General features: G+C 38.5%; 1 protein-coding gene across 15 annotated transcripts in view; it reads right to left on the bottom strand.

Annotated features, from left to right (window-relative positions):
- The window catches only part of SUGCT (succinyl-CoA:glutarate-CoA transferase), a 354,560-nt gene that overhangs the window by 224,265 nt on the left and 111,550 nt on the right, over positions 1-18,745 (bottom strand). For all 15 annotated transcript variants that reach the window (XR_014884043.1, XM_085226688.1, XM_085226689.1 and 12 more), the window contains 2 exons: positions 12,733-12,804; positions 8,053-8,150 (listed from right to left, as the gene is read on the bottom strand). Coding sequence is in view for 14 of the 15 variants with exons in the window: in XM_085226688.1 (XP_085082814.1) it covers positions 8,053-8,150; positions 12,733-12,804 (170 nt within the window). In the remaining variant the exon portion in view is untranslated. The remainder of the gene's footprint in view (positions 1-8,052; positions 8,151-12,732; positions 12,805-18,745) is intronic.

Here is an 18,745-nt window from a genome sequence, read left to right as displayed (position 1 = left end):
TCAGGCTGAGGTGTCTGGAAGTGACATAATTTTGGATATCATCATGAAAACGCTTCCATTTCCATTAGACTTTAAAACCTGCTTCTACTGCACCAAACTGATTTCACTTTAATCTGCATTAGTAACATTCCTTTAAATATAATCTGTGTTTCTAAATACAAACTGTGTTTACAATATGTTATAAAAACATTTTTCGCCTTTTCCGTGCTCCAAAAAACAGCTACAATGTCTAAGCTATTCATTTACTGGTGGTCACCACATCTCAGATGTCCACCTCATCTGCAGTGCATCAGGTCTTGTCAAACATGTACTGCCAGTCATCTATGAGCTGTCATAGGAGGTGCTACGTGTTATATCAGAAAAGTCATTTTGTTTCTGACACCCTTTCCAAGTATGTTTTATGGCTTTCAGTGAAATAAAGATCTATAAAGCATGAATGAATCCACTTTGTGTACATTCCTTATATATATCCCACTTTATCTAGGAAACACAGTTATTGCTATATCCTATGTGGAAGTAAATTCTCTTACACTCCTCTAAAGAATAAAGCCATCCAATTCCATACAAAGTCAGTTTAGAACAACTACAGAAACAAAATACTGTTTTCTATAGGAAGCTTGTGGTAATTAATCCAGAACAATTTGAACCAAACGGAGACATAACTGCAACATCTAGGATTCTGTGACAGTTTTTATTTTTGATTGGTTGGTTTTATTTACATAGATGATGACAAAAACCCTCACTTCACTTCCAAGTTCACCATAGCATCCTTGTGTTTTGCAGCATGACTGGAGTTTACATTATGTTTCAAATACCTACCTTTTCTCTCTTCAGCACTAATAATCTCTTTAAGAGGTAGTTAACATAGAAAAAGACTGCCCCAAAAATCATGCTTCCAATTTTACACTGGCCCACCACCTTCTGTTGGTAGCAGTACAGGTTGAACACTCCAGCCAATATTTCATTACACAAAATAAATATGTTATGTGACAGACAGCAGCAAAGGGGCACTGACAAAATGGCATCTTACGTGGAAGTGGGTGAAGTAAAAGTGCATCACTGAATTCCTCCGTACAAAAACAACTGCACCCACTGACGTTCATCAATGCTTGTTGAGTCCAAAGAATGGATGTGAGCACAGTGAGGCAGTGGGCTGTACCTCTCAGCAGTGGAAAGAGCAGCATGAAAGACAAGCCACACGTCATGCACAGCTGTCACACCACAAAATGAAGAGTGTTTTGGTTTGCCTATTCATGCAAATCAGCAGATTACAAGAAGGGAAGTATTTATCAGCTTCATTGGAAACAAGAGTGGCAATGTTGGAATACTGCAAAGTTTGTGCCAGGCAGGTCCCACAGACTCTCACACAGGAACAGAAAGAACACCATATGCAAATTCATCACGACCTATTGAACCAATATCAGGCTGAAGGTGACATTTTCCAGGGTCTCATCATTACCAGAGATGAGACCTGTTGTTACCACTATGAGCTGGAATGTGAAGTGGCAAGATGTGAATTCCCCATCAAAGAAAAAGTTTGAGATGCAGCCCTCGGCAGGTAAAGTGATGTGCAGTGTCTTTTGGCGTAGGAAAAGAGTGATCCTTCTGGGTTTCCTGGAACCCAGACAGACCATCAATTCTGACTGCTGCATCACAACTGAAGGCTCAAACTTCCAGATCCAGGGCAATTAAGAAGACAACCTTTCTCTTGCAACACGGTAACACCAGGCACCATATCAATTTGAAGACCATGGAGCACACTGCCAGTCTTAGTTGGACTGTCCTATCACACCCACCATGTAGTCTGGATTAAGGCACTCTGATTTCCATTTCTTTGGACTGATGAAAGATGGACTGCATGAGCAACATTTTCCTAGCAATGACACCATCATAGCAGCCAGAAACAGCGGGTCACCTCCACTGGTGCAGATTTTTATAAGCACGACAAAAATGCATAGTTAATGGTGGGGACTATGTTGAAAAGTAGTGTTTTGTAGCTGAGAATTTACCCTGCATTATTGTGCTCTCTGTATATGTTGTTGTTTTCCATGGAAATAACAGGAGGCATTACTTTCAGAGCAACCTACATAGCTTGTATACTTTCTTGCATTAGCATCTCTGGAAGATACTATACAAAATAAAATAAAATAAAATAAAATAATTGAAAATTCAAATAATAGATCATTATCCCCTAATGCAAATACACAGAGTTTTCAAATTAGTTATTCATTACTTCGTAAGCATCTCCATGTCAGTGTCTAATTAGTCACTTCTCAGCTACTAAGCAATCACTCAGCAAACTACAAGAGACACTTAACATCCTTGGGATCAACACGATTCTACTGACATATTTTGCTGATGGATATGTCAACTACTTTAAAAGATGTCTCACATCTGTGGATGAATGGCCGCACAGTGTGGACTGTGACAGCCACAAAAATAATAATAAAAAAAAGCCTAGATACGTATATGTACCAAAAATCCACCTTGAAACTTGTGTTAAAGTAGCAAAACCCAGCATTCTCCAGAATTTGTTTCATTGTTTTTATTATTACTATTATTCAGAAGATGTTAAACTAAACACACTAGAAATGTACTCATTTTTCCAAGCCTTCTTCTCTTTTTCTCAAGCAAGCAAAAGGACTGCAACTTCTGCAATTACAACAAAGGAAACAAATGGAAATCAACTAGAAAACAAATATCACTTAAAGCATTACAAGAATAATGTTATATAGATTTTGTTGCTATTCTTTTAATTTCTGGGGAAGTAAAGATCCAACAAGGGTCATATTAACAGATTCATTCAAAAATCAATGAAAAGATCTCCCATGATTTCAGCAGCCTTGTAGCTAATAATGTATGCTATCAGAAAAAAAAAGAAAAAAAAAAGAGAAAAAAAAAGAGCAGATTTATATACAGAAAGGATCTCAAACTTCACAATCATGTTTTAAAAGAGCTGAAAGTCTTAATAAATGATGAGAAAAATAAGAATAAATAAAATATTCATTAGCTTATCCAGCTCACAGTTGAAAAGTTTGAGACATTTAGGATCTCTCTTACAGTCCAATTCATTAAAGTTAATGTGAAACTAATGCTAATTTAAAACAAATAATTTTAAGACAAATCACGGCAGCTTCAAAGCAGCTTCCCAAACAGCTAAGCCATCCATGCACCAAAGGTGAGGCAGATGACGAGGGAAAGCAAACCTCACCAGCTGCTCTCACTGAGCCCAAGCATCTTCCTGATTTCAGGCACCTATCTTGCCGAAGAGGCAGGCACTCAGACATCCATTCCTGTAAAGTTACCAACAGTGACTTCAGCCCACAGGGCTTTAGGTTTGGAAGAAGCAGCAGGACTGCTGATAAGGAAGGTGGTTTACGGACATTGGGGGTGTCTCACAAAACGTGAGTTTAACCACTTGTCAAGCAAATTAAACATCTCGCAAACAGGCTTTCGGGCACCCTCCCCTTCTGCTATTAGGTGGAAACAATTTAGCAAAGATCTCATTAACTGGAGATCAGATTCCACTGTGCTTCCTTCTTACTAATTCCTTTCCCCCTCACGCTTATATACACACCGTGCAGCTGTGGTGCAGAGTTAAGAATAAGGGCTTTAAAATGTAAGTGCTAGGAATGGAAGTTCCACTGTGAGTCGTTTCCAGCCCTAACGCTTCTGATTTCAAGTCTACAATAACTTAGCTCTCTAGACAGCATGGATTCATTTAGCTTTAGCTGCAGGAGCACTAATCATGATGAATTTATGTGTTCCTTATTACACTAGCTGCTTTGCTTTAAAGGCTGAGAGAATGCCTGCTGTTTCCCTTCCCCCCTGCACTCCTACAACCTCACACACTCGGTTCCACTTAGAGATTAATTTCCCAACTACTCTGTGCTACACATTTAGCTGCACTGTCTTAAAATGTGTCTACGTTACTGTGGTGCAGGGTAGGATTAATGTTCAAATTCCAGAGTAATTCGAAGGAGGTCAGCAGATTGAGCTCCCTTCACTAACACAGCTTCTCCAAAAACTGCCATTACACCATCTTTTGCACAGCTGTGTCTCAAATTACATACATACACATGTATGTCACAGCATGTGTATCCATGTTTCTATTTATATACACAAAATAATCCATGTTTTGTCTGGTACTGTTCATTTCCGGAGGAAACAAAGGTGAAAGCAGAGGAAAAGTGGTGGGGGGATGGAAGCCATAATTAAAATTTGGTTCTCATGGATGGGTGTACATCTAACTCACAAACCAGAGGTTTCCACTGGAAACATAAAAATCGAAACACTCTGTAGTCTGTCAGTTCTCACATGAGCAGGGAGTCCCAGGGGACTCTGCAGTAGCCATTGAATCTAACCTCCACCCAGGTAGGGTCATTTAAATTTGACTCTTGGTGCATATCCAAGAAAGGGGTGCATTCGGAGGCAATTTGCTTCTGACAGAGTTCTACTTTGTTGCCATCTAGGGAAAACATCATCTAAACAAAGAGGAAGATGCAACAGGCACTGAAACACTTTTTTTTTTTTTTTAATTATATTTTAAAGCAAATGTAGATGTGCAAACAAGGGCAGTGGAAGGAGAAAGAACTAAACAAGGGGAGCAGTAGGAAGTGGAGAAAGAAGATAAAGACAGGAAAAAAAGAGCACAGCAGGAAAGGGGAGCATAGATGGGAAAGGAATAACAGCAGAAATAGCAGTAGCAAAGCAAGTACAAAATGCCCCATGGGGTACCTCCTTGTCAATATCCTACAACCCGTTGGTTTTTGCAGCACTGTACTCACTTCCCCACATAAGATGGGAAATGAAAACACTCCCCTTCTCAAGATTTCTAGCGCTGGTTCCTGTAATTCCCTCTTCTTACTCAGTGTGAGAGCCGGGTCTTTCAGAATACGCTTATCATTCCAGAGAGGTCAATCTGCTGATCCCTTTTATTGAGGTCTGATTGCCTTTATGGCTGTACAAATTTATCTCCCCAACCTGCTCTCCCCTTCTTATCTTTCATGCGTCCTCTGTGGAAGGAGCTGAGATTCTGGAAGCAGGCATCATGCAAGAGACTGGGGTGAAGAGCTGAGGACAGATGTGCCTCCCTCTTCAGATCTCTCAGGGGACAGAAGGGATGAGAAAATTCCTTCTGAAATGAATGGAGCAATTCACACCTCTCAGAGCTGTTGTTTCAGGCTACATTTATGTCTTAAACAATATTCATCTCCACCTCGAATTCTCACTCAGCTCAGGACATCTGACCGTGATGAATAGGTCATTCCAAACCTTTCTGAAAACTCTGCTGTTTAACGGTCATTTTTTTCTAAGTGCTCTATAATCCCCACGCTTATCTAACTGCCTTAAAATCTGGCATGGTTACTGCAGGTGGTGAGTAGAACCTAAATTATAGGTCATTTGAGTCAAGAATTCCCAAGACACAGCTTTCTTTTAAAAAACAGCATTCCTTAACGTTGACCAATTGTACCAATGTTTCCTTTGTACGCACTTCCAGAATCAAACTGTGGCTAAAGAATCTCAGTTGCTTAACATTTATCCTAGCAAAAGAAAGGCATCAACTGCCTCCTTGGTATTCAGACTTCAGATGTTTTTTAAAAATTTCAACTCTGCACATGCAGTGAATTAAACACCCGGGACTTCTGGGACTTCCTGACCTTTTGAGCAGGTCTGAACATCTCCTAAATAAAACCTGGAAGTCCTTTTCTATAAGAGAAGGATGTTAAGAATCCTTGTTCCTGCACTTACTGAGCACTCAGGAGGTAGACATGAATTGCAGTTAGACTATTTTGAGAATGAAGAAAAAAAGGAGATAAATACGTAACTCATAACTCTGGAAATAGTTAGAGACAGAAGGGAGGAGACAGGTTATTACAGTCAGTAGAAGCCTTGTTTAGGCTCTGGTGGGATCTCAGCTCAACAGCTTGGAAAGTAAGTAAGCATACGCACATTGCAACAATATAGCCAAGCAACCAGCTATCTGCCATGCAAATCACCAGATTCTCATACATACATGCAAATTTTTACATGCTTTTTATTGCTCAGCCTGACAGATCAAACACAGTGGCTCATTTTTTCCATTGCAACATCACTGGAAAAAGCTGCTTTGCCTCAGGTTGGAGGCAACCTGCCTGGCACAGCATCAAAATGAGACGTGGATAAATGACCTAAATCCTCAAAAGACTTTCACGTTCCTTTTCAGCTTCCATCACACAAGGGAGGGTTCATTTCCACAGAAGTGATTGTAGTAGAATATGCTGTTATGACAATCACAACTCTTTTAAGCTGTTCCAGGTATGGTTGCCATAAATTCAACATAAGTTGGAGAGTAATTTAGATATAGTGAGGGAGGACCTGCAGGTGTTTCTTTCTAACTAAGGCACCTTAGGTTTATATTTTCAATGTTTTGGAAGCCACAATACAATCAAGCAATCAATGACTTAATTAAGAATTTTTTCAGTGAAATTATGCCATTACTGTTTTGTCATTTCCCTTCATCTCTCAAGGGCTGACATTTTTCAGCACTGACAAACTATTCATTTAATACTCCAAGAAACATTCAAAATGAACTACATATAACTTCACAAACAACTGTGCGTAAGCGAATAAAAGCAAAGTTACCAAGAAATGTGTATGGAAACACATTCAACCTCAGTGAATGTCGAAGATGTTTGCTAAAGTCAGTGTTTCAAAACTGAAAGCCAGATGAATTCACAGTATCGTGACATAATGCAATAGTATTGGAAGCATCTACTTCCAAGAGCGTGCACACGTTCACAGCTGTACTTGCACATGAATTACGCAGAAATTCAGCCTAGGTGTTGCTAATAGAACAGAAGATAAACTCTGACCAAAAAGAATATGCACTGCAGTAAATGACACAGCAATGAGGTCATCTGATGAACTAATTGCTCATTATATAAACACAAATGAGAAATCTGGCAATTCAGTCAAAGAACAAATGTTCCTTGAGCTGTAGTTTCTTATTAAGCTATTGTCCATTTAAAAACAAACAAACAAATAAATAAATAAATAAAAGCATTCAAAATTAACCACATTTATCTTTGGATGGCAAAATAGCACCAGGTCAGACATACCGGAGTATCTCAGAAAAATACCACAATAAATGAAATGAACTTCAACTAATGAGTTTGCATGAATCAACTTTGAAACTAAAATTAAGTGCAAATAATGTACTAATAACGTAAAAAGTACTTCAAAAGATATCTATTCCCTTCAAAGTGCTTAAAAATGGTAAGAAGATTGGGTTACGCTATGCGATCACAATGCATTTGGAAGGCACATAAAAGATGAGTTCTAAAAGCTCATTTGTTACCACAATCATTTTGTTACCACAATCATTTCAGTTGCCACTAAGCCCAGTTGTACCACAATCATCTGAAAACGCAAAGTCACCTGGAACAAAGGCCTTTTCAGACAGTATGAGGACGATAGCCACACCATTTTAATTTCTCAATTAAAAGATTTCCAAGTTTTATTTTATACCATCTTTAACTAAAGCACTTATTAGGATGATTCTCATGGAGAATAGCAAGTACATGTCTTTTTTATTTCAAAAGGATTTGCCCAGGGAGAATTTGAGGCTCAGAGAACCACAATACATAACTATTACAGAGAGTAGCATCAAGTGAAAATCGCTTGGATACAGCAACTCACAGTGAAAACTTTAAAACGCCAGTGACAGCCAAAGCAACATATGCTCCAAGCATTTCATCCCCAGCAGTGACACTGGCATAAAGGCAGACCACACTGGTTGTTTCACTAAAATTTAAGTTAATGAACTAATGGTTAAAAATAAGTGAAATGATGTCTAGAAACTCAGAACTATGGCTTGGCCTTGTAGCAGCCCACGTGATAGTTGGTGCACAAAAGACAGTATACTTAACATCTGTAGAGTGTTCTCAATACTTCCTAAAAATAAAATATTTCCAAAGATTAGAGTAAAAATTTCATATGATGAGGGCTCTTTATTCATGGCTGTTTGTGTTAACAGAGTAAGTATCATTTTTTCTCTTTCAATGAACTCACCGAGTTGACAATATGTCAATAAGTTCTTTTCTGTTCTGGACTCTCAGCTCATTAGTTTTGTATCTGGAATCCTTAATGACTTCAAATAGATTCAGAATCTAAGTGAAAATAAAAGAGAGAAAGAAATATGGTTAGTAGGAGACATTTATAAAGCTAAGGACATTCTTTAAGAACTAAGATATCTTTCCAAAAAGCACTACTTCTCATTAATATTTCATCTAGATTAGGGAATTAAGAAAAAACAATGACTCCTGTTCAGTGTTACACAACAAGTACAGAAAAAGCAAAGAACTGAACAAATCTTAGTCGTTATCTTTCACTATTACCTTGGAGAGACTCTTGTGATCATACTGAAGAACATGGAAACATTTTTAAATTATTACTGTTCTGCTGGGGAGATCTGTGGGATTATCCTACAATGAGTTACAACTCACAGAAAAATAAATAGGACTGTACTTCCTATGCTAGACCAAGAAAAGCCATGTTTAAGAATGTTTTTTTTTTCATTTCACTAAGTTCTGTCAAAAAGAAAAAATGTCATAGTTTGTCTTCATAATTTTTTTCAGAAAGGATTGATAAAGAAAATTGGTGGTATAACCTCCAAGAAAGGAGAAACATATCTTCTATTTTTAACTCCTACCTGGTACACCAAAAATTTAACTGTCAAGAAAAGGCGATGTGAATTGCATTATAAATGGAATTAAACGTCAAGAATAAGTGCTTGAATTTTTCTTTTTGAGGGTGACAGAGCACTGGAACAAGTTGCTCAGAGAGGTTGTGGAATCTCCTTCTCTGCAGATAATCAAAACCTGCCTGGACACTTTCCTCTGCCACCTGCTCTAAGGAACTGCTTTAGCAGGAAGGTTGAACACAAGGATCTCCAGAGGTTCCTTCGAAGCCCTGCAATTCTGTGATTCTGTGTAAGGGCATTTATGAGACAGATTAGCTGTATGGACTACCAATACCTAGTATATAATTTATTTACTCATGCAATAATGTATTCATACAGAACATAAATAAATAGAATAAGTTTCACTTCTACAATTGAATAAAACATAACGTAGTAACATCAGCTACAGAGGAAGGCAGAAAAGAAGGTTATAAAGAAAGAGACTGACATGTATTTAGTGGTCCTCAATGGATTTTTCTTTTATTAACTCACCCAGACACTCCTTGAATTCATATGTCTATGCACAGCCACATGCTAGTGATACATAGATTGTTGTCAACCCCCCTTGAACTTCACTCATATTTATACTAATTCCTTCAAGATGGGTTCAGACCAAGGTCACTATCATTTAATAACTCCTCACTTCACTGGAAAGAATATGGATATGGCTTCAGTATCAAGTGAATAGCTGTTGATGAGGTCAATATTTTTCAGAAGATATTCAGAGACATTCAATACAGATAGCCACCCTTCGCCTGTTTGTCACCCAGAGTGACAAAACTGAGACTGGAAACAGAGGTATCAACAAAGCTATGTTAGAACCATGACCATACTACATATCTTTTCTGCACATTTTTATTTGCAAGATAAGATAAAGCATCAATTTTCTATCAACATTTGTTTATGTTGTGTTTTCTATTTATTTTCATACAGCTTATAAAAACCGTGACATATCAGAATCTAGCTTTAAAAAATTTTTTCTTCTTTTAGAAAATTTTTTAGAATTTTTTTTTCTTCTTGTTTAACAGTATTATTGGCTCCCCCCTCTTAAATTTTTCCCTCTTGTTGACACAATTATTTCGGTAATGAAAATCACTGCTTTAGAAAAACAATGTAAAAATTTTCAGAAAATGACAGTGAATACTTATTTATAAGAGCATAGGCAACTGAGAAATTTGTAAGAAAATTACAGCTCCATTTGATGCTATGTGAAAAACTAACATATTGAGTTGCTCGCTATCCTGTTTTAATTAATGTTACTGACTTCAGTGTCAACTTAATATCCACCTCTTATAAAGCTGTGTGACTATTATGTTCTCAATTTGGTGTCCAACAAATGCATATTGGTAAGCTGTTTGTTAACGTGCCATTCATCTGTATCGTGCTACCAAAGTCATCATCCTCATCTCACTCTGACCACTGTTCTTCATTTCTCCTGCAACCTCACTTGCAGAATAGTTGGCCTTTGCAGTGAAGATTTATTCTGGATGCACATTCAGAGTTTACACCCTGCCTTATCCCCCCCAAAACTGCACTTTTCTTTGCTGTACACAAAAGCACAGTTTTCTGAAGACCCTTGCTCAGTATTCCTATTTAGACTGAAGCAGCCACATGCCAGGATGTGCTTTAGTAACAGTGGATTGCTTTAAAATGCGCTTCAACCAGCAGCATTACAAAGTTTTTCAGCAATCATCCCCAAGTCCCCAAACAACCTACAGTTAGTTTGCGCTGATTCTGAAATTATTCCAGTTTTTTTTTTTTTTTTTCTTACTTGCTAACTGCCTGTCAGAAAAGATACGGTTGAAGCAGAATGTTTGCAATTGTTTACAGCTTGAGACAGCTGTTATATCTCTTGAGTATGTGTCTTCAGGGCAACGGCTCCCATAAATTCTGTATTTTCAGCACCAACTCATCTCAGAAGAGTTTTCTAAAAGCAATCCCAATGTTTGAATTAGTGGCCTCTGTATTTACTAAAGGTTCATTAGGGTGTTGAGGGCCTTCCTGTTATAAAGTCTTCTTCCTTTATTGGCTCTCCCTCTACTGTGTTTTAAGCTCCAAATCACCTTTCTCTAACACAGAACATACCTCTAACAGTTTTCACAGCATTCCGCTGACCTCCACATTCTTCAATTTCTGTGCAATTTAACAGCCTAAAATCCATACCTACAAGAACTCAGTAAGGGCAAAAAAAGGAATGTTCCTTTTAAACTCAAATAGATAGCTAGTTTATAGAAAATAAGTGACCACTACCTACAACCTGAACTAAATTTTCCAGTTTCTTATTCTCTCTGAAATGCAAGCAACTGTAATTTTTCCATGTGCTGTATTTCCTCCTTTCAATTCTAGAAATACTAGAACCAGCAGCCTGCTGAATAGGAGCCACATAACTTTGGGCTCTTCAGATTCTGCAGTAGCACAAATCATAGCCTCATCTTCTGGAGCACCAGTTGCTTCCTTAAGGAGGGAGTACATAGCAGCAAGCCCAACTATAACTCTCTCAGCTGCAACGTAAAGTGATGTGAAAGCATGGTCTGAATTCCTGGAGCACTCTAACTCACACCATGGTGTTGGAACTGACCAAGAGAGACTTTCAGCTATACAGGATGGCATGATAACTAGCACTGGGCGTGTAATTGTTCAGGTGATAAAGCACTTGAGAAGACATTCAAAATAATGTCCTAGAGCTTTCTGGACATACTTATTTTAGGGGACAATCAGTCCTTGATAAACCAGCGTTGTGGCATGTAGATGCTTATTCAGTCATTAGTCTTTATTCATGTTAACACAGTGGTCATGCTCTAGTGGTTTGACATGCGTATGAAGAAAACCCTTTGAGCAAACTTTGAAGAGGTTACCTTGATACTTATTGAAAAAGGCAATCCAAGCAAAAGAAAAGCAGGTCCCTCCAGATAGCTCTGTGTGCATACGTTGCCCAAAACACACCGAGAGAGAAAATAGCTCCCGAAAATCACAATTTCAATAGCTTCTTACTACATGTTCCAGTTATTAGTCATTAACATCCACAGAAATATGAAATGGCTGAAGTGAACAAATGGAAGAAAATAATGCTCAATTTCCTGAGGCTGACAGCTCATTCAATGTGATTAGTTTAAGCTAAATATCCAAGTTCCAAGAGAAACTACACAATGACAGGAAAAAGGCATTTTTAAAAATGCTGTCTAATACTACGTGCAATACTTCTCTTCTGCTAGCGTACATGTCAATGGGGTCTTTTGTTTGGAACATTATTATTCTTTTTTTACAAACAATTTTGTTCCCTACAGTCACTCCTTCTCTTCTAAAATGCATTCACAGCTCAGGGAAAAAACAATCCCAGGCATTAAAACCACAGGAAAAGAGTACGTGAAAAATCCAGAACTAATTTAAAAGTTTTCAAGAATTGCCAGAGAATCATGTTTCTTCTATGCAAAAGAAGTAGGATACCAGATTTTTAGAAGTGGCAGTTATGTTGAAGCTTTGTTCTTCAACATCATATCTGCACCAGAGCCAAGTCAGCCCACAGTCTGTAATGTTTCTTTCCAAGAAGTCCACTAGATTCTCTGTGAGCACAGACCAGTACATAGCAGTGCACAAAAGGACAGCAGGGTCGGCTACTTATTAAGGTGGCACATGAACATTCAACCCCTAACCTGGCTGTGTTAGTAACTGTGTCTACCTCTGTATTATGGAAAACAGTGTGATCTCCATGACACTCACCATTCCATAACTGGAAGGTTACTAGCTGGTTCATGTTTTAGCAAACTAGCAGTGCAGTGGCACAGAGTTCAAAAGAAGCTTGGCACCCACTAAAGTTGGAATTGACGTGTTCTGAATACACAAGCAAAGCACAGAACTTCATCAGTCCCCTAAACAACCAGCTAGAAGCAGAGAGTTTGAATTTATTTATTTTATAAAAAAAAAGGGGAACGAAGAAGCAGTCAGTAATTACTTCCCTACATAACATGGAAGTTATTACACATTTTTGTACTGGCAACTTCATATATCATTACCTGGCACACAGTGACAAATTGCTGATCATTTCCAGCTCCCACCACGATGTAACCATCCTTGGTCTTAAAAGCCTAAAAGAACAAAGGTAGGTGATAAGCTGTGACAAAAATATTAAATATAACTTTTAGGTACAGTTTGTAAATAAAGTTCAAATGCCTTCATTAAATTAACATTTCCATCCAGACTCTAGTTCTACAAAAGTGGCTCACTGTCAGTGTTTCCAAGATCAAGCTCCTGGAGAAAACAGAAATTCTTCTCTAGCACTGAGGATTTATACATATATATATATATATTTCACAATAATTTCATTACTATATCTTTACTGACATGCTTTATGTTTAAATCGCCTCCACTGAAGATTTTCACTGGGACCAAGAAAATCCATAATTGGCACTAGCCAAGCTTTTTCCACTGCACATCTTCTAACAGTGGATAATGCAAATGGATTCTCCTTTCTTCCACTCCTCTCCTTTATTCCTGCTGCAGTTGTCAAAAGCATCTGGGAAAACCTCTTTTGCTCTTTAGTGGAAGAGGACAGCACAGCTCATGCACTAATGGTGACAAGGGCTCGCATTAATCTCTAACAGAGAACAAAACTCATCTTCCCTTCGCTCAGATCAATTTTCTCATCAGCTAACACTGCCTGATCCAAAGCTGGAACACTTACTATACATTTTGGCTAAAAAAACACACAGGTAAGTGCTCTAGTGTAGGAACAATAATAAGCATCTCCCATCAGTGTGGCTTATTCTACTTCACAAGCAGGAATATGCCAGTCCAATTTGCAAGCTTTTGAACAGAGACAACTGCATCCACGCCAGTAGTCTCTAACCACTTGACTCAGTCAAAGTTTTCAAATTCTCTGTGGTAAATGATGTCCACTGAAATGAAAGAAACTGCGCATGGTATTTAGGTTACCATTTGTTTACTTCCTCTACATTTCATTTCCTGAAAAATACTATCAGTGATTATGTTTATGAATTGTATTTTTCAGAGATTTAATTAAGCACTTGGATCTAAGATTCATAGCAAATAAAGATGAAATTCAGCAAGCGTTGAGAGCCAAGCATGCAAAAAAAATTTCACTGACTTGACCACAGGACAGTAAAAGTCTAGAAGCATGCATAATATATAGGTACTGCATACTCACACTTAGAAAAGCAGTGAGCAGAGAAAAAGTTGGGGAAAAGAATACAAAAAAGAAAGTTGTACATAATTGCATAAACATTTTTTAGCTAGTATACATGCAGATTTCTGTCTAACAGTCATGACACAGCCTGGTCTAACAATATGTAAGAAACATTCATTTAATTTTTTTGGAACGCATGCCTTTTAGTAGGAATAGTTAGGAACCAAAGCTGCCACTATAGCCTTACTACCTTCTCTTTTATGTATAAAAGATCTATTTCCTGAGCCCCTCATACCCCAATCTGATCTGCTTTCACTGATGCTCTGAAGTCTAAAAGCAACTGCATACATTTCACACCAATTATGGTGTAAACACATACATCTGTGTGCATATGTAACACAATATAGCTTTTATTGGTACGACCACCTACCACTTCCACTAAACACAAATTCTTTTACACGTTCTTTTATACTTCCAGTCTGAATGTCTGTTACAGACTGCAAAACCCACATGCACTTACATACCGATCCCATTTTTTCACACTCCAAAATCTATTCAAACTGGTGATATGGACAAATCTGAAACAGATTCCTATTTATCAGCAGCTTCTTTTGAGACTCACAGCTATGCAAGAAGGCTGTGATCACACAATAGCTGCATGCTACCATGAGACATGCGTCTGCACCGTGCGCTGCCCGGGGAGCAGCGGAAGTCACTTGAAATTTCAGGGCCTGGCTATTAGCATTTGGGCTTCAGTGGCTTTGTGGAATGTGTGGGAAAAATGATTATTCTTAATTGCATTGTATGTCTAAAAAGCCAAACCAACAATCATGTCAACCTTACACAACAAAAATGATATCATAATAAATGCAGCAGTGTCTTTTTCCACGAAGCTTAACTCAAATGTCTTCAGCTGCTATTTTAAGCTTCCCATTACAAAACAACTGATAATTTGTCAGTCACTGCTGCTGATAAAGCAGAAATATCCAAATGTTATTAGCACAATATTGATGCCAACATTTTAGGATGATAACAATGGTTTTATTCATGACCCACAAGTGTACACACACTACAGGTTACCACAGGTTACTGTCTGGTCACAGAAAGCTTCATAATATTATACAAAAGAGAGTAAAAGCGAAGTGCAAACAGACTTTAATGAGACTTTGTTTTGATAAACTACTGTCTATCACATCCAATCACTTCATAGTAGTGCAATAAAAGGCGCTACGCATGCAAGGCAAAAGTCTTTTTACCCTTCTAAAGAATGAAGTCTTCTGAGAAGACTATAAAAAGTGTGATCACAGTTTAAACTGTGACTCCTGTGTGCTATATATCCTGAGCAATAGAAAATAACCTTGGAGAAGACAGGAACCAAAAACTAGACTGAAGAATTAGTTCACATTTACTTTGTGACAAAGATGAGAAGATTGTGCGCACAGCAGAGGAGGTTTCAGCATGATTTGATAGGCTTGGAAAAGATCACCTAAAAATTTGCTTTGAACAATATACATACAGAACAGCATAGCAACACATAGGTGTTGAAAGACAGAAGTCAAGACCCTGTGTGTGAATGCATCAACACCTGTCATCAACTAATGGATGACAAAGGACTTCACTAAGATTCGGCAATCTGAACATCCCACCCTGTATATCTAAGATAGTTTGTGTGCCAAAACTCCTTAAATATGTGGAATATAGACTCCGTCCAAGTTCAGAAATGTTCTAAGTGGTTTACAAGTATTCTCCAAAAATGCTATATAGACTACACAATAAGGATGCAAGAAAAACTTAACCAGTTTATTGTCAGAGTGAGCAAAGACCAGTTCAGGTAATTTGAAGCCAAACAAGCCAGTCTCGGCATGGCTCTATGTCAATATCATAGAATCCTACAGTCATTGAATGCTTTGTGTTGGAAGAGACCTCCTAAAACCATCTATGCCCCACCATGGGCAGAGACTACTTTTACAGGATGAGGTTGCTCCAAAGCCCCATCCAACCCGACCTTGAGCACTTCCATAGACTGGGCATCCACAGCTCCCCTAGGCAGCTGGTTCCACTGCTTCACCACCCTCATAGGGACGGATTTCCACTTTACGTTTATCTATGCAAATTTACCCTTTTTTGCTTTAAACTCTTGTCCCATCACTACAGGCCCCTAGTAAAAGTCCTTCTCCATCTTTCTTGTAAAAAAAAAAAAAAAGCAAGCAGCTTTGAAGCTCAAAGTTAAGTCACCAATGGTATTTGTCGTTCAGTGACTGGTGTTGTGGACACAGGGTCCCTATTTATAGGACTCAGAACAAAGGCTGTGAGGTGACTTCTGACATCAGGAGGCCATGGCGATGGCATTCTAACAGTGTCTCATGGTGATCAAAACATGGCACTGTTGGGAGTTGGGGCCTACGGGCTGAGAGTTGAAGGAAGAGGAAGAGTGGGAGAGCTGAGGACCACTTTCATTTTTTAAATCATTTCAGCAATATCCCTAAAGATCATTGTAAATGTCAGTGATAGAGAAATAGTGAATTCTGAGTTTGAGTGAGAGAAGAAAGACCATTTTTGAATAAGAAATGAAAATACAAGGCACAGAGATGTAGAAAGATATTCAAATATTATTGCAAATGCCATGAGCTATGCAGATTACCTAGTGATTACAAATGATGTGTACAAATGAGTACAATGATCTTGTGGCCATCAGATACGTGTCAGGATGCACAACTGAAAAGGCTGACAGGATCTGAGGTTAAAGAATGTCTTAAAATAAGCGGAGATAAATGAAGGCCCACTGGGGTTGTCTTGCGATGCATGTGCTTGGCATTCTTGCTCATACAAGTAAGTCTATCTGCAGACTTGTTTTAGTGCCTCTGCATACCTCTAGTCTAATATCAGCATATTGTTGAACTTGTTAGCCACATGGGGAAAAAGAGAATGCCTGGGAAGAAATATGCACTAAGAGATCTAAGAGATTGGAATGGCTTTAGATTCCAAAGTTAGCTTGGTCTCATCATTCTGCATACCATACATTTCCATCTCACTTTTTTTTTTCTTTTTTTTTTTTTTTTGGTAATCTCTGATGCAAATGTGAACACATAGGCTGGGCAAAATCATCAAGTCCAACCATCAACCTGATCTGCCAAGTCCCATCATTAAGCCATGTTCCTTCCAAACTTCTCTTAAATACCTCCAGAGAGAGGGACTCTACCACTGCCCTGGGCAGCCTCTTGAAATGTTTGACCGCTGTCCCTGTGAAGAAATTCTTCCCAATATCCAATTAAACTTCTCCTGGTGCAACCTGAGACCACTGCCTTGCATCTTATCACTCATTATCTGGAAAACAAGATCAACACCCCCCTCTCTACAATCTCCTTCCAGGTATTCGTAGAGAGAGATAAGGTCTTTCTCATCCTTCTCTCTTCCAACCCCATTTCCCTCAGCTCTTCCTCATAATCCTTGTTTCCCAATCCTTTTACAAGTTTTATTGCTCTTCTCTGCCCATGCTCAAGCAACTCGACATTCTTCTTGTACTGAGGGCCCAAAACTGAACACTGCTTGAAGTGCAGTCTCACTAGTGCCATGTAAATGGTGGCAATGAATTCCCTAGTCGTGCCAGCCAAACTATTTCTGATGCAGACCAGGACACCTTTGGCCTTCTTGGCCTCCTGGGAACCCTACTGGCTAATGTTCAGCCAGCTGCTGCCCTGCACCCCCAGGTTCCTTTCTGGCCAACAACTTTTCAGCCCCTCTTCTTCACGCCTATATTGCACCATGGGGTTGCAATAATCCAAGTGCAGCACCCCACATTTAGCCTTATTATCATGACTGGAGTCAACCCAATGATGCAGCCTATCCATGCCCCTCTGCAGTGCCTTCACACACATCAACAATCCTGCCCAAAGTGGTGGTTTCTGCAAACCAGAAAAAGCTAAAACAATTTTTTCCAACAAAGTTTTGAAACTTAGAAACTCACCAACACTTTAAAAGATTCTCATATACTACTCTTTCCTCCCCTCTCCATTTTCCAATTTGCAGCAGTCTCTGCTCATGAATAGAATCAATGAATTCATACTCAGCAAAACATTTTGGGACAGTGCGAAGGTCTCCATTTACATGCTTGAAGTATTTCCCTGCTATCAATGCGTGTGATCCCAGAGAAAAACTGGTCTCCTGCAGGCTTGGAACCACAAAGAAGTTGCAATGTTACTTTTAATTTACTGCATAATTTGTCTTCAATTACACTTTGAAGTTTCCAGCATGACATTCAATTCAACGTGGAGGTCATTTAAGGACAAGTATTCTCTATTCTTAAAGCAGATTAAAGACAATTAAGAAGGTGATGTATTCAGAATCTTTCTGACCTGCAGAGATTTTCTTCTTTTACCAGCCATCTTTTACATTTTTTACATCTTTTACCAGTACATACACAGATCTTTTATCACTCTCCATCTCTATCAAACACTGCTTCGCAAATTCTAAATAGCAGGAGATCCTCAGGTTTGTTTGGGATCCATAACAGCTACTTTCCTTCCAGATGGGATTAACTTGGCACACTCTTTCTCTGCCTTTACACTGGTTTGAAAAAACAAAAACATCAGCTGTTTTGCAGGACCACTGGATATCCTTTATGCTTTTTTCTTTTGAGGGAAGGGCAAAATCCTTTTATTAAAACTTAATATTTAATTATACTATAACAAATGGGAACAAGACCAAAAAGTTTGGTCAGAGGTAGTTCTGAGCAAGACATAAATCATAGAGACCACACACTTTGAAACTATTTATCTACTTTGCACTCTCTTCCAGTGAAAGCAAACAGTAAAAACAAAAAATGTAAATTTCATGGACTGTAGTAATGTATGCTGAATGCTCCCACTGAGCAAATTGAAGACAGG

The sequence above is a fragment of the Meleagris gallopavo genome, chromosome 6 (assembly GCF_905368555.1).
Source record: "Meleagris gallopavo chromosome 6, MGAL_WU_HG_1.1, whole genome shotgun sequence".
Classification (NCBI taxonomy): domain Eukaryota; kingdom Metazoa; phylum Chordata; class Aves; order Galliformes; family Phasianidae; genus Meleagris; species Meleagris gallopavo.
Note: the sequence above shows the minus strand (reverse complement) of the source record. Positions and strands in the feature narration are given on the sequence as shown.